Source organism: Colossoma macropomum, unplaced genomic scaffold, assembly GCF_904425465.1.
Source record: "Colossoma macropomum unplaced genomic scaffold, Colossoma_macropomum, whole genome shotgun sequence".
Taxonomy (NCBI): domain Eukaryota; kingdom Metazoa; phylum Chordata; class Actinopteri; order Characiformes; family Serrasalmidae; genus Colossoma; species Colossoma macropomum.
Genome location: NW_023494809.1, coordinates 10,499,189 through 10,514,470, shown reverse-complemented (window position 1 = coordinate 10,514,470; position 15,282 = coordinate 10,499,189). Strand labels below are relative to the sequence as shown.

Genomic DNA, 15,282 nt, shown 5'->3' with positions numbered 1-15,282 from the left:
AGCAAAATGTGGAAAACAAACAAGTCTTGGCTGATCATCTACATCTGGGCTAACATGTGAAATTGTGTAAACTTGACTTTTTGCCCAAATATTCCTTTAAAAGCACAAGCTAAAAGCTAATAACAGAGCCAGTAAGAGCTAGCTAGCGCTATGAGAGCATTAGCATTAAGAGATGATCATCAGCTTTCACTACATTTCCCAATATTTGGTAGTATTCCTAAAAAGCTGTGATGACTTTGAAACCAGTCTAGATTGTATAGTTTTGGATAAAGTTGTTTAGGTATTTTAAAGAAGAGACTAAATGCTAATAACATATTTAAGCTAAGCTTTGCCTATTAGCATTCTGCGAAAGAGATGATTATTACCATTATTGGTAAGGAATTCCTTTAAGGTGTGATTACTTTGAAACAGGTCTCATTTCATTTTTATTTCGGTCCTACTTTACGTTCTAACTTTACCTCAGTGAATGTTTGATTAGTAGCAGCTCACCTGAGGTAACTAAAGGTGTTAAAAGAATAGGCTAAATGCTAATAACAGTGTTAAGCTAGAAATTCCCAGTTAGCATTATGCAAAAGAGATGATCCCTTCGCTTTCATGTTCGCATTATATGAAGCTGTGTTGCTTTTGGGACCGGTCCTCTTCGCTTCGTTTTGGGTAAATCTGATTAGCCTGGCTTCACCTTCTGACTCAGTGAAAGTGTGAAGGCTGAAGGAGCATGTTTAAGTGTGCGTCCAGGGACTCGGTCACACAGCAACATGAGCAGAGCTGTATTCCGGCAGCAGATGGCCGTGTGTCAGCAGGAGGTGTGAATCTCTGCCTGCAGTGGATCTGAGGCCGAGGTGAGCCTGGCTCCTGCTGGGCTGTGTAGCGGGAATATCTAGGCTAGTGGGCTGAATTCTCTATCCTGTCTGGCTTTCACAGACACAAACACGGGGAAAGGAAGAGGGAGCCGAGGTGTGGGCGGGTGGGTGTCTGTTGTCAACAGGATGGAGGGAGGATGTGGGCCCCCGTACAAGTTAAATGTACATGTCCTCCAAAGAAAGAGAGAAACAGGGCTCGGAAGACGCTAAGCTGGAGAATTTTGACTTGGCTAGCTTCTGTTTTCTTTTTTTCTCCTTCACTCAGATGACAGAGTTATCTGTATCTGATGCGTGCGAGCTTCTTATATCCTTTTATTAAATAATGCCAGTGTTTGTCTGCATTTGTAAATGCATACCACTGAATTATGCACAGCCCATGTTTTATCAAGCTGCACGGTTTCGTGTCTTTTATGAAGCTTTTGAATTGCCTTTGAAGAACAGACACTTGTAAAGGGCCTCTTACAAAGAGCCATTCTTGGAGAAGGGAGGAGAATAGAAAATTTGCTCGCGGAAGTACAAGTCTAGCACTTTTGTGAATGCTCTGTTGATGCCAGTCTATGCAGTGTGGTAAAGTACCCAGCAAATAAGGTGTAGAACACTTCCATTGGAATATGTTTTGCTCAATTGGTGCCACTGCTAAGACAATGTGGTTTATGAATTAGTGTCCAGTAAATTATGACTGTGGACTGAGCTTTTCAACACAGCACAGAAATACACTTTTATATATGTGACCGGCCACTTTATTAGAAACCCCTACCTTGCTGCTGTACAGCTAAACCCTGTAGCTTATATGTTGATGCACATCCTGTGCTAGCCACCTTCCCTTCATCAGTAGTCAGTAGGTTGGATATTTTTGGGTGGTGGCCATTCTCAACCTAGCAGTGACTGAGAATGGGCAACCACTTAAATAACATTTGGTTAATAGCAGTCCTGTGGTCAGAAACTGACAAGGACGCAAAGGGGGCCTGATAAACTGTGCAGCAGTAGATGGGCTACAGTCTGTAATTGTACACCCATATGGCAGACTTTCTAATAACTTAGAAAAAATTGATAAGCAATACATGATCAATGCATACTCTGAACCTGTAGGTGGGCAACAGAGCAAAAACATCACAATACTTCACGATACACAACATGCAACACAATATTTTGTTTTGTAAAAACACTGGACTGAATAAAATGCAACAGCAAAACACAGTGGCAAGTTCTAAAAAAGAATATTGAATGCAATATATGAATATAATATTTTTGTCATGGGATTTCCACTGATTTTTTAAAATGTCTGCAAAATAAAATGGTTGAGATGTAAAAAAAAGTCTTTCAGCATGTTTTGGTGTGAAATGTGCCATTCTAGAGAAACTTACAGAGCCAGAATTGTTTGTAGCGATAGTGATAGGTACCAGATGTCTGAAGAAATGCTTCTTAACCCCTTAAAATCACAAGCCTATTACATACCAAGGTCTATTATTCAGTAAATATTGTGATTTCAATGCAATGAAATTATAGATTAACTTATAGAACTGTAATAAAACTTTGGGCCTGCCTATGGGCCCTGGTCTTTTAGGAAATTGTGTAATTTTGTTTTGTTGTTTTCATCATATTTTGACCATTGCAGGTTCATTTCAGTATCTTTAAAACTCAGTGTCGATGAACAGGCAAAGATCAAATCCAGAAAAGCCAAAAAACAAAGAAAGATAAACATCACAAAACCAGGCAACCAGATCTAAAGGGCACAAGACAGAACGCAAAGTCAAAGAGTCCAAAGGCAAGATCGAAAAAAGACAAACAGCAAAGAAACAAAAATGCTCAGCAGTTCTCGCAAGCAGAAATTATGCCTAGCAAGGAACCTAAACTAAAAGCCTGGACTTTATACTAACTTTAATAAGAGTTAATAAGAGAGCGTCATCAGTCACGTGATCTCCCAAAGGGTTCTGGGAGATGGAGTTTATGGACACTTCAGAGCTGTAGGAATGTGTGACCCAAACTAAAAAAAAAAAAAAGCATATTGTGATATAATTTATCACGATAATGGCAACATATCATCACATTGCCCACCTCTATTTGAACCCACAAATCCAAGATAAAATACAGTAACATATGATTCTCCCTTTTTTCATTTCTAGTTCCGAGAAGAGTCCAGCAGACTTCGAGCCTTACCATCTGAAACTGGAGGAGTGCCTCAGTGCTGACCATACCCCCACCCCAGAGCACATCCAAGGCTACGTGAAGAAAGTAAGCCTCCCTTTTTTTTTTCCTTTTGGCACCACCCACAGCTGTCCCGTCCACTTCCTGTATCAGATCCAGACGCGTTGTCCATATGAATGAGCGTAAAACAGTAATCTGAATCCACACAGTCATCGTTCATCCCCTGAATGGATTGATATTGGAAAGCAGGGGGCCACTATGGCTGGGTATCTGCATGAACCCGCTGCTCTGATGTGCATATCTTCAGCGTTATTAATCTCAATGAAGCGTTAGCACATCAATCTTCCTTCGCCCGCATCAAAAAGACGGAAATGATTCACTGCCCTTTCTCTGACGAAGGAATTACTATCACCCCCGAAGAGCGATAGAGGAATGGTTTCTTATCTCTGCAATTTCATTTGCCTTATTGTTGGAGAATATAATGACAGTACCCTGGGCGTAAATGTTCAATATGTATTAAACAATGCAATTGGAAAGGACGGGCCCTGTTCCGTGGTTTAATTTTCGACAGAATAAACTGGCGCATCCCGCCAGAGTGATTCTCCCGCTGTCGGCGGAGGCATCAGGCGGAGATAGCGGCGTCTGAGGCCTCGGGCTGGCTTTTATTAAAGCAGCAGAATGGAAAATGGCATCATTAGCATTCCTTGACAGTTAACAATTCAATTTCATTTGATGAGAATTCAAATATTGGCCTCCGAATGCTAACTGACAATAAAGGGGCAGACGCGCGCGGTCGTTTTTTTTTCTTCGCGATGCGGAGAGCATGGCGAGCCCTCGTGGACCGCAGCCATTCTAATCAGACGTCGTTAATACTGAATAGCCTGTTCCGGGAAGGGAGGGGCAGCTGGGTTTGTAAATAATTGTTTTGGACATTGTGCGATTGTTGGGAATAATGTGGAGTGTTATTCAAGCTTGACGTTTTTTGCTATATACAAAGCTGACAGACTTTATTCACAACAGTTACACATAAGTTTATATGACACCTGCGTAGGCCCTTCATAATAAGGGGCGTAAAAGTACATAAGGCTTTCTAAAGGACAATTCCAGTTGATGTCGGCAGTCATAAGTGTTGCTTTTGTCCATTTGATGTCACCTACGAAGCTGGATGGCCTTGTATTGACATAAGGTTGAAATGACAGCATGTTATGCATCCTACTTTGTAGTTCATTTTGTCTCTAATATGACATAATGACACAATGTTGATGTTGAATCATGAATGAATCTTAACCAAGAACCAAGACAAGCACTTTAAAACGACATTTGCACTTTCTCATGTACTGACATACCCACCTCATCCTCTTTATTAGAAAATCCTCTCTTATTCTTCCACTTACTGCCCACTCTCTGAGGTCCATCTGCTTCATAGGTCCACTGCAAAGGTGTGCAATTACAGACCATAGCCTGACATATGTCAGTGTCGCTATTATGTTGAAAGTCATCCTCCACACAAAAATATCCAGCCTGTGGTTAGAAACAGACCACTAATGAAGACATAGAGGATGGCTCGCACAAACTGTGCATTAACAGATGGGCTATTTGGGCCATCTTGTCCATTAAGGTGACAGTGAAAATGTAGTCAAATGTAACATGTAGTCAATCAGCCGAGATATATTTGGTATCCAACGTTCATAGCATTGTGCAAACTGCACAGCCAAGTCATTGCATCTTCATCTCAAATCGTGTAGCATTGTTAAAGGGGAATTCCATTGATTTTTCAAAATTTCTACATGATTAAATGGTGAAGATGTTAAAGTCAGTCATAGTGATTTGATATGAAATGCTCCATTTTAAATAAACTTAACAATAAAGGTGGATGATATGGCAAGAATGAAATATCGCGATACATCAAGAATATTTAAAATTATTTAGCTTTTTCAGACATCTGATCAGCTGGAACAGAGAAAAAAAGATCCAGTAGTGTTACATTAAATAACATATACTATCAAAAACTGCAAACACAATTATTTTTATTCAATATTTGGCACTAAATCCAGTTAAACAGGACTAATTTTGCTCTAATTTTGCTGTAACTAAATTTGAATGTTTTAACTTTTTGTCATATAACAGTGAACATATGGTAACACAGCACTGTTTAATACAAAAACTTTTGCTTTATAAGTACTTTATGGTTACCAAATTACCACTGAGTCTTATTTAGCACCAATCCAGCGACGCCCCTCTTCTCGTGCTGGGGCAGACTCTTAAATGGTTCCCTGCTCCCTACATAGTGCACTACGTAGGAATTTAAATACTAGATCCTGCACCCCAACAATGCAAAATATAGCTAAGAAATAGTCATTTGATACACATCCACACTCGATAAATGATGCACTATTTGGCTCTAGAGGCTAGAATATCCAAAATTTCATAGCTAGCACAATATTTAGGGAATACAGAGCCGTTTGGGATTCAGCCTGGGTTTGACGCTGCTTCTGACTGAATTATGATCATTTGAAGCGTGTAATCCATTTAAATGACATTGTTCAGACTTTTATACTGCCGTTTTACAGTTAATCATACCGTAAGTGCTTTAATTCTGGCCTGTGATATTAATTATGAAGCTGTTTAGGCTGTTTGCTGTCTTGCACATACACACATGCAACTTTAATTTTTCTTTCAACTTTGCACATAACTGTACTTTTTGACTTTTTTTTTTAGTGTTATTCTTCTATTTTCTATTTTTTTCTACTTTATATTAAGGTTATATTTGGTGACTGGAGGAACAGCAAAGTAAGAATTTCATTGTACAGTGTAACTGCCTGTTTCTGCTGTGCATATGACAATAAAACTCTTGAATCTTGAATGTTTAGACTGTTAGCTAGCTGACCAGCCCAGTTCTATTTAAGAAAATAAGTCGCCAGACCCTCAGTTTAAACAAAAAATGGGTTCTTACATCATCAGTGCACTCGGTGGTCCATGTGAGGAGCACGACAGTCAAAGATTATTCCATTAAGAGCACAAGGTTTTTTTAGTGCTGTGATGCAGTAATATGCAATTCAGTTGTTGTGAGGTGCCATAGGTTTGGGTACATCGAAGATTTTACAACGGCTTTAAATCGGATTTAATGAAAGGAACTGTCTGTTTTATACTACTGCTTTGCGGTGAATTTTTGTCCATTAGTTAGAATTTGGAGACCAACATTTACAACCAGTTTTGTGTGTAGAGTGTCATCTGGTGGATTTCTGTCTACCTCCAGCAGATTCAGGATGCAGCAGATCAGGGCATCATGTTTGCTGGCTTCATCCAAGAGCCCGCTGGCCTGCACCCCCGCGTGTCAGCACGGGCAGATGGAGGAGAGGCGTCGCTCTCTCTCCACTCTAGCCCCAGCTCACTGCGTGGCTCCGAGTTAACGGCCAGCCCCAGCCACCAGGGCGACCCCGACCAGGTGACTGAGAGTGGGCCGGAGGACTGGGCCAGCCAAACAGAGACGGAAGACCCGAAAGCCTCAGGGGATGCAGGTGGAGACGCTCTTTCAGACGGGACGTCCATCGCCTTGACACCAGAGCCCCATGAGGGACAGGAAAACACGCCGATTCACAACAACAACAAGGCCAAAGACACAGAGTCGGCTGAAAAAGCCGGCAGGCCACCCCTGTCCAAGAGTGGTGAGGAGATTTCTTGTCTTTTTATTTTTTGCTTGCTGTAATGCGACCCTCAGTCTGGGTCCTGGAGTACCTCTGTTCTGCATGGCTTTGGTGTTTTCCCTGCTCTGACACATATGATCCAACCCCTTAAACTCTGAGGATCCCCTGATAAGTCCAGACTTATATGCTTTACTCTTGTAACTATACATTTTACCATAGTAGTTACCAAATAATCAATTGTAGTTACTGGATAATAAGCCTTAAAGGGGCCCATATCTCTGAAAACTAGATTTACATACTCACTCCCAAGCCCATGCAGTCTATGCACTCTAAAAATTTCAGTGTAAAATTACAGTAATTTACTGGCAGCATATTCTGCAACATTTTACCGTTTATTTACAGTACTCAAACTGTATAATACAATAACAGCACTTTACTGTATTTCTAAATACAGTTGATTACTGTATATATACTGCTTTTTCCTGCTTTCCTGTATTTCTAATGTATTGCTTGTATGTGCTCTAACAGGCACCCACAGCTGTCTAAGGATCCCCAGTTTGACCATATTACAAAGTGAACTGAACATCACATTACAGCAGTGACTGCACTTATAGCGGTCATTAGGACAACAAAGACAGCAGTATATCTATTATTTATAACATTAAAGGATGAACTACTTCACTGAAACACGAACCTCTGTCATAAATAATATAATAAAACATTTTAAATACACTTAAACATACCTTTGTAGTAAGAATAACATGTTAAAACAAAAACCCTGTGAAATGATATGAATAAAAAAGTAACATCAAGTTAAGAGTGCTTAGGAACCAACCACTTTCCCATTCTGCTTTGCAAATAACAGCTAAAGCAGCACCTTAAGGAGTGGCAGAATTGGCAATTTTGGTGTTAACCTGTAGCAGGGCGTCTAAACTGTATAGACACAGCTAGCTTGCTATATAATGCTAAGGCTAGGCAATGGGTAGGGGGTCAGCAACATGCGACTCTTTTACTGTCCTGTTGCAGCTCCACTGCAGAACTAGATTTGTAGGTAAAACTAAAATAATCCTCCTTTGCAGTAAAATAAAGCTCTACTGATCCTTCAACACAGTTTTGACAATTAATGGTCTTAAATGCTGGAGTTAATGTATAACTGCTAATTCACACTTCAACCCTGGAGGTCGGCGCGCAGACTGCTGGTCACCATAGCAACAGACAACAGTCTCACCTAGCTAGTAGCTAACGAAAAGGCAAAGAGAAAGATTTAAGACTAACATTAATAATTTGGTGATGAATGGACATATTTTCATTTATAATCTCTCCAGCTGGTTTCCGGATATGTTTAGTCTAGAACGATAAACTGTCAAACACTAAAATGTCAGGAGGCTGAATCGGCTTCTTGATTGCCAGCTTCTTGTTCGAATTTTCCCGTTCCACCTTAAATGGTGCAGCAGTCATATTCTGGCACCTCAAGGACCATTTAAGGTGGAACAGGAAAATTCTAACAAGAAGCTGGCGACTTCAGCTTCGTATAAAGTTGAATGTTGAGAAACATTTTACAGTAAACTATTCTACTTTTGCTGAAGAATTTCCTGCTGGAGATGCGAGAAAAGTGGCTCTAGCTGAGGTAAAGCTTAAAGCAGAGCAGAGTAAGTCTGAGTTTATATTATATTACAGCCAATACTGGAACATTAGCACATACTGAGACATATTTACAGACAACATGGTGAAATGGACATAAAACATTGTGGCTTCCAAGGTGGTTTGATTTTCGTTGAAAGGACAGAATGGCTCTACTTAACATTTGGGGTGCAAACACCTGCCCTAGGCTATGCACAACATGATTGACAGTGTAGAGATGCCTCCTTGTTTTGATTGTTGGGATGTTGGAGTCATAGTAGGGTTGTTCTCCTGTTTACAGAGCCTGGGGCAGCCACAAAACCCAGATTTTGTCAGTATACTGTCGCTGTTGGATCAAAACCTTATTTCTGGATCTTTAATGGTTTTAATTTTTTTATATAACCCCTTTAAAATCCCATGTTTGTTACATACTAAGTCTTATTATTCAGTAACTACATGGACTACAATGCAAACTGGCTAAGTTATTCTTAGGTTATAGAAGTGTGTAGAAAAACTTTAGACCCATTGCTGAGTGCTGGCCATCTAAGGGGTCAAAAATGCCACTTGCCATTTATACTGTGTCAAAATTTTCTAACAGATGAATAAAATTGGTCCAACCTGACTTCCAAAATTACATTAACTGACACTGAAAGACCTCTAAAAATATTTTTTTTCTTCTCATGTAAAGTTACTTTCTGGAAATTCGAGTTCCAACAATACATTTATTTGAGTGCCAAATATTACAAATAGAGTCTTAAAAATAGATGAACGTGAATAAAAGCCTAGCGTTTAAGGGGCTTATATTCAAATGAACAAATCCTTCATCACTTGAAGTAGGTGTTTTTAAAGCAAGGCAGACACGAAAGGATATTTCAGGGCAAGGATCGGGAAATACTGCTGTAATTAATCTCACTCAAGACTTCTGTTTGTTCACAAACTTCTCACAACACCGCACTTTATCTGACGCAGTTGGAGAGCTTTCAGAAATATCTTTCATTCTGAAATATCTCATTTCAAAAAGAAAAACATCTTTTTTTTGTTGAAGTGATTACGACGAGAGATGATCCTCCCAATCCTCTGTCTTCAGGGAAGCTCTTTGATGTATCAGGATTAGATGCTGAGCGCCTCTGTTACATGCTAACTTCTGAAGTTTAGATTATGTAACTTCAGCATCTATTCGCCCTTCATTCCACTCTAAACGTACTGTCACTCAGTGGACACAGACAATGGCCTGGATATAGGACCACACAGCCTTGGCATTTCCAATAAACACACAGTGGGTTTTAGATGGGGCTTTGTTCAGACTGTTTTTTGTGGAAAAACCAGATGGCGGCCCTCGTCCTTGCCGTTTTGTGAGGTTTTTTTTTTGCTGAAAATGTGGCATTGTGCGTACCGTATGCCGTGTAGTGTGAGCGAGGCATGCTGGGACGCCTGCAGTGGCAGCTTGGGGTCCATCTGGATGGGGATGCTTCGGCTTCAGGAGCGGAGTAATCCCGCCACTAGCCCACCAGCGGCCCACACACTGCACCGATCCCACTCAGGCGGTGATGCCATGACCCCTGCCAAAAGCTCCTGTCAATCAGAGCTCTACAGCTTCATTTTAGAGCAGTGTGTCTCAGTCCAGTCCACGGGGACCACCAGACAGTTCACATTTTTGTTCTAACTCAGTCCAGCACCATTGGTTTCCCAGCTCAGACCTGCTAATAGTTTGCACAATTTGCAACTAATCAGCTCCTAGAATAGGTGTTTATAAATGCTTTTGTAGGACTATGCCAGCTGTCATGAAGGGCTTTTGTAGGTGGCATGCAGCCTTATGAGCACACCTGATTCAGCTCAGCTATTAGTTAGCAGGTCTGAGCTGGGAAACCAACGGTGCTGGACTGAGTTAGAACAACAATGTGAACTGTCTGGTGGTCCCCGTGGACTGGACTGACCTGCAAATTGTGCAAATTAATCAGCTCCTAGAATAACCTGCTAACCTGCAAATTGTGCAAATTAGCTTATGCTGTAGCGCTACCTGAGAAAATTAGCTAGAGACTAAGGGGTCTCTGGGGGATTCCAACAAAGATAACATTATCTTGGTAACATTTTGCCTATTAGCCTATTAGGTTACATGATGCCTACATAAGCTTTACTGTAGGTCATTAGGCTACATGACACCTACATAAACCTTACTGTAGGTCATTAGGCTACATGACACCTAGGTAAGCCCTACTATATGTCATTAGGTTACATGACACCTACATAAGCCCTACTGTATGTCATTAGGCTACATGACACCTACATAAGCCCTACTGTAGGTCATTAAGATATAAGACACATACATAAGCCCCACTGTAGGTCATTAGGCTACATGACACTTACTTAATCCCTACTGTAGGTCATTAGGCTACAGGACATCTACGTATGCCCTACTGTAGGTCATAAGGCTACATGACACCTACATAAGCCCTACTGTAGGTCATTAGGCTACATGATACCTACATAAGCCCTACTATATGTCATTAGGCTTCATAACACCTATGTAAGTCCTACTGTAGGTCGTTAGGCTACAAGATGCCTACATAAGCCCTACTGTATGTCATAAGGCTACATGACACCTACATAAGCCCGACTGTAGGTCATTAGACTACATGACACCTACATAAGCCCTTTTTGACAGCTGACATAGACCTAAATAAACGATTAAAAACACATATTCCAATAAGCGTTTTTTGTAATAAAAGTCATATTTGTCCATATCACTAATTATTTTCTGGCATTAGATTGTGTCATGACACTTTATGGGGTGGAATGACAGACTTCGTAGCTCAGTGTATGTCACAGTGATACAACCCAGATAATATGGTATAGCTTGCTGGTTGAACAAAAGTGAGCATTTAAAATGCTGAAGTGAGTTTCATTTACCATTCATAAGATTTGAACTATGTCACATTATTGTGACATTATATACAGTGGTATTAATCAAAGGTAATCAATACTATATAATCAATGGTATTTATAATCAGGAGTATAAATAGGGAGTTTGCTCTGCAGCTGTAACAGCAAGATGTTGGATCACTGCTGAGAGGATTTGATTGCATTTAGCCACAAGATCTAAAGTGAGGTCAAGTACTGAGTTGGATGACCAGTTCTGGATCACTTCAGCGCATCCCAGAGGTACTTGATGAAGCTCCATCACTCCAGAGAACGCAGTTCCACTGCTCCACAGCCCAATGCTGGCAGCCTTTATACCCCTCTAGCAGGTGCTTGGCATTGGGCCCATTCATCTGGATTGGGCCCATTCTGTTGGCAGTGCTTTTGGGGGTCTCAGGGCTCCTGAGTGGCCATCTAAGCGTTGGCCCTTAATCAAGAAATGCTACAGCCATCCGTAGCTGGGGGTCCAAAAGACCACAATTGGCCTCACTCTCCCTGGCTGGGTGGGATGGCCCTCCTCCACCAAGCATGATGCTAGCCAGCGCAGGATTAGCAGTTAGCGTTCTCCTCCAAGCATGCTCAGCTGTCCAATGACATTGCGTTAGGGGTGGTTCGAAAAGATGCGGTGGCGTTTCATAGGTCTCAGAGGAAGCTTGTGTCCAGTAAGCAGGCCACTAATGTAACATGGGGTAAAAAAGAGGGATGCAGTCCTGGTTTACTGATTATCTTACTCCAAACAAGCTACCACAGCAGCCAGTTAGGCTGGCGTGTGTTGTCAGAATGTTTTATTGAAAACTATTTATGGTCTGACAGGCAGTTGTTTTGTAAACAGCCAAACGCATCCATGTCCAAATGTTCCCGAAGTTCTAAGCCCTGGAGAAGACAGAGGTCAAGACATGAGGGATTTATTTAGCAATGTGTTTGTGTTGATTGAAATAGTTCAGATAGAAAGGATTAGGCAAGCAGCTGATGGAATGTCATGTTCTCTGGCAGCGCTTTGCACTGATGCAGAGCACTGTGACCCTGTCACGGAGATGATTGCTGATCAGACAGAGATGTTGAGAGATGTGAAGGCTTGTAATTGCGCTCATGTGCTTGTTTTCTTGTTTGTAGCGGCATGTTGGCACTTACACTACAGGGCCTCTTCGCAAGGTAGCTAAGCTAACGTCATGCAGCCGGTTTGTCATCTGACTCCTTTCATGTTTCGAGAGGCTCAGGTTTTTCCAGCACTGGCATTGCGTCTTTTGATGCAAGTAAGAGCCGCATTACAACACACACTATAAGCTGTGTGATTAAGAAGCTGCAGGGTCCAGTATGTAGGACACTTCAGTTCTCCACTTTCAGAACTACAAAATACAGAGTGGTTTTGTAGTAGTTACTGAATAATACATCCTAAAGAACTTCAAATTTACATTGTTTTCCACTTTCCACAAATGTAGTCGATTAGTCAAGATCAGTGAAGAAGTCTGCTTCTTTACTTTTACACTGGAGTTATGAGGCTAATAACAAGTTATAAAAGTTTATACCTCACCAGTTAGCATCATGAAAACTTGCTTGCATGGCTAAATCATCATGTACCTGCCTCAAACCAAGCTGTCAAGCTGTTAAGTAACTTTAAATAGACTTGCTTATGTGGTTTCTATGCTTATTGACCCTCACAAAGCAGGTACTATTTGGGTGGTAGATCATTCTCAGCACTGCAGTAACACTGACGTGGTGGTGGTGTGTTAGTGTGTGTTGTGCTGGTACGTGTGTTAGTGTGTGTAGTGCTGCTGGAGTTTTTTTAAACACTGTGTCCACTCACTGTCCACTCTATTAGACACTCCTACCTTGTCAGTCCACCTTGTAGATGTAAAGTCAGAGACGATAGCTCATCTGTTGCTGCACAGTTTGTGTTGGTCATCCTCTAGTCCTTCATCAGTGGTTACAGGACGCTGCCCACAGGACGCTGTTGGCTGTATATTTTTGGTTGGTGGACTATTCTCAGTCCAGCAGTGACACTGAGGTGTTTAAAAACTCCAGCAGCGCTGCTGTGTCTGATCCACTCAGACCAGCACAACACAGACTAACACACCACCACCTTGTCAGTGTTACTGCAGTGCTGAGAATGATCCGCCACCCAAATAGTACCTGCTCTGTGAGGATCCATGGGGGTCCTAACCCCTGAAGAACAGGGTAAAAGGGGGCTAATAAAGTATGCAGAGGAACAGATGGACTACAGTCTGTAACTGTAGAACTACAAAGTGCACCTATATAGTAAGTGGAGCTGATAAAATGGACAATGAGCGTAGAAACAAGGAGGTGGTCATAATGTTATGCCTGATCGGTGTATATGCTGATAGATGGTTGTAGATATATAGTTATGGATATATACATGTGTATGTATTGTTGAATCAGCTTGGAAGAAGCCACAGCAGAGGCCATGATTCTGCTTCGAGTCGTGCTATTTTATCAAGCCGCACTGTGCTGTCTCCCCAAGCATTGACTCCTTGACCCCATTTATTTTAACCAAGACAGCGCCAGAACCAGGGATAAAGGAAATGACAGAGATTAAACCATCCTTAACTAATTCTTTAAGCACCATAAAAGGTAACCTCTGTATTATTTAAGGTAGAATGTAAAATTCAAATGAGAAGCCAACCTTAGCCTCGTGAAAAGAGGAACAATATAACATCCGACTGCCTTAGAATGAAGATATTTTTTATTGTAAATCTGGTTAACTGGTTAATAATGATTCATTTTCAAAGAATTATGACTACAGTAATGATTTTCTCAGACTACCTGATATTACCTGGTATAATCTATGAATTTTCATCATCACTATGTCTGTAGGCACTCAAAATGTTTAAGATGTTTTAATCTCCGCTGCAGTCCTTTATCTCCATCCCATGCGCTGTCTTGGTTAAAATGAAATGGAGTCAAGGAATCAACTCCATCAAGTGGAGAAACATTTCAGGTTCAGATGCTTTCAGACAGGTGTATTGCATGATGCAAATAAGCGGATAATAAGAACTGCAGCATCATTTACGGTGGAACGGAAAATTCGAATAAGAAACTGGCAAATAGGAAGCAAACTTCAACTTCATGCTCTTTTCCACAACGTTCAGTAACAAAATATTGTTTATTTTTGGTTTTCGTTCCTTGGACCGTTTCTAATCCTTGTTTATTGCATCCCTAATCATGTGCTCATAGTGGCTGGTGAGCAGCGTTGGCATATCATAAAGTCTGGTAATTAAACTCACGCTACTCAAACGCAAACTCTTTCCTGTATTACTCACGCCTCTTTCAAAATGCCCCTCGAGCCAATTATGATAAAAAAAAACAGTTGAAGAGTCGACCCCGAGCATTTTGACTTTCAGAGTCACTGGCCAGGAGTCGACAACAGCTCCCAGACATGTTGTAGTTAAGGAATGGACTCTTTTCGACTCCACTAGCTTCACTTGAAAAATTCTGGGAACCAGATACAAAATCCCAGGGGGGGAATTTATGTAGTAGGTGCTTGGCATTGGGCACATTCATCTGGATTGGTCCCATTCTGTTGGCAATGCTTTTGGGGTCTTGGGGCTCCCAATGGCGCAACTGTCTAAACGTCATCAGGAAATCGTGAGTTCAGTCCCTGGTGATGCTACAGCCATCTGTGATCAGGAGTCCAGGACAGCACAATTGGCCTCTCTCTGGGTGGGTAGGAAGGCCCTCCTTCTGCCCCCATCACTCAGCGCGACGCTAGCCAGCTCAGGTATCTGTTAGCCGATGTAACAGAACTAGCAGCTAGCGTTCTCCTCCAAGCACGTCCAGCTGTCCAATGAGGTTGCATTAGCAGTAGTTCATAAAGATGTGGTGGCTGCCGTCACATGATGTGCTAGCCTTCGCCCTTCTGGTGGTGTCGTGTGATTGGAGGAGTCCTAACTAGTGGATGGAATTGAATACGACTAAATTGGGGAGATAATTGGAAAAAGTACTAAAAAAAGAACTCCACTGTCAACAATGGGTGCACCCTAAAGTAGCCATCTGGATACTTTTGGACATGTAGTGTAGGTCCAGTAAGGGGCCCATCATTAGCTTCGCTCATTGAAATGAATGTTTTTGCGGTTGTGAAA

At 41.5% G+C, this 15,282-nt stretch overlaps 1 protein-coding gene across 3 annotated transcripts in view; it reads left to right on the top strand.

Annotated features, from left to right (window-relative positions):
* Nucleotides 1-15,282, top strand: part of LOC118799217 (raftlin-like) — a 146,300-nt gene that overhangs the window by 78,521 nt on the left and 52,497 nt on the right. For 2 of the 3 annotated variants that reach the window (XM_036558956.1, XM_036558954.1), the window contains exons 4-5: nt 2,984-3,092; nt 6,262-6,670. In XM_036558956.1, coding sequence (XP_036414849.1) covers nt 2,984-3,092; nt 6,262-6,670 — 518 coding nt within the window. The remainder of the gene's footprint in view (nt 1-2,983; nt 3,093-6,261; nt 6,671-15,282) is intronic. The other variant, XM_036558955.1, reaches the window with a different exon arrangement.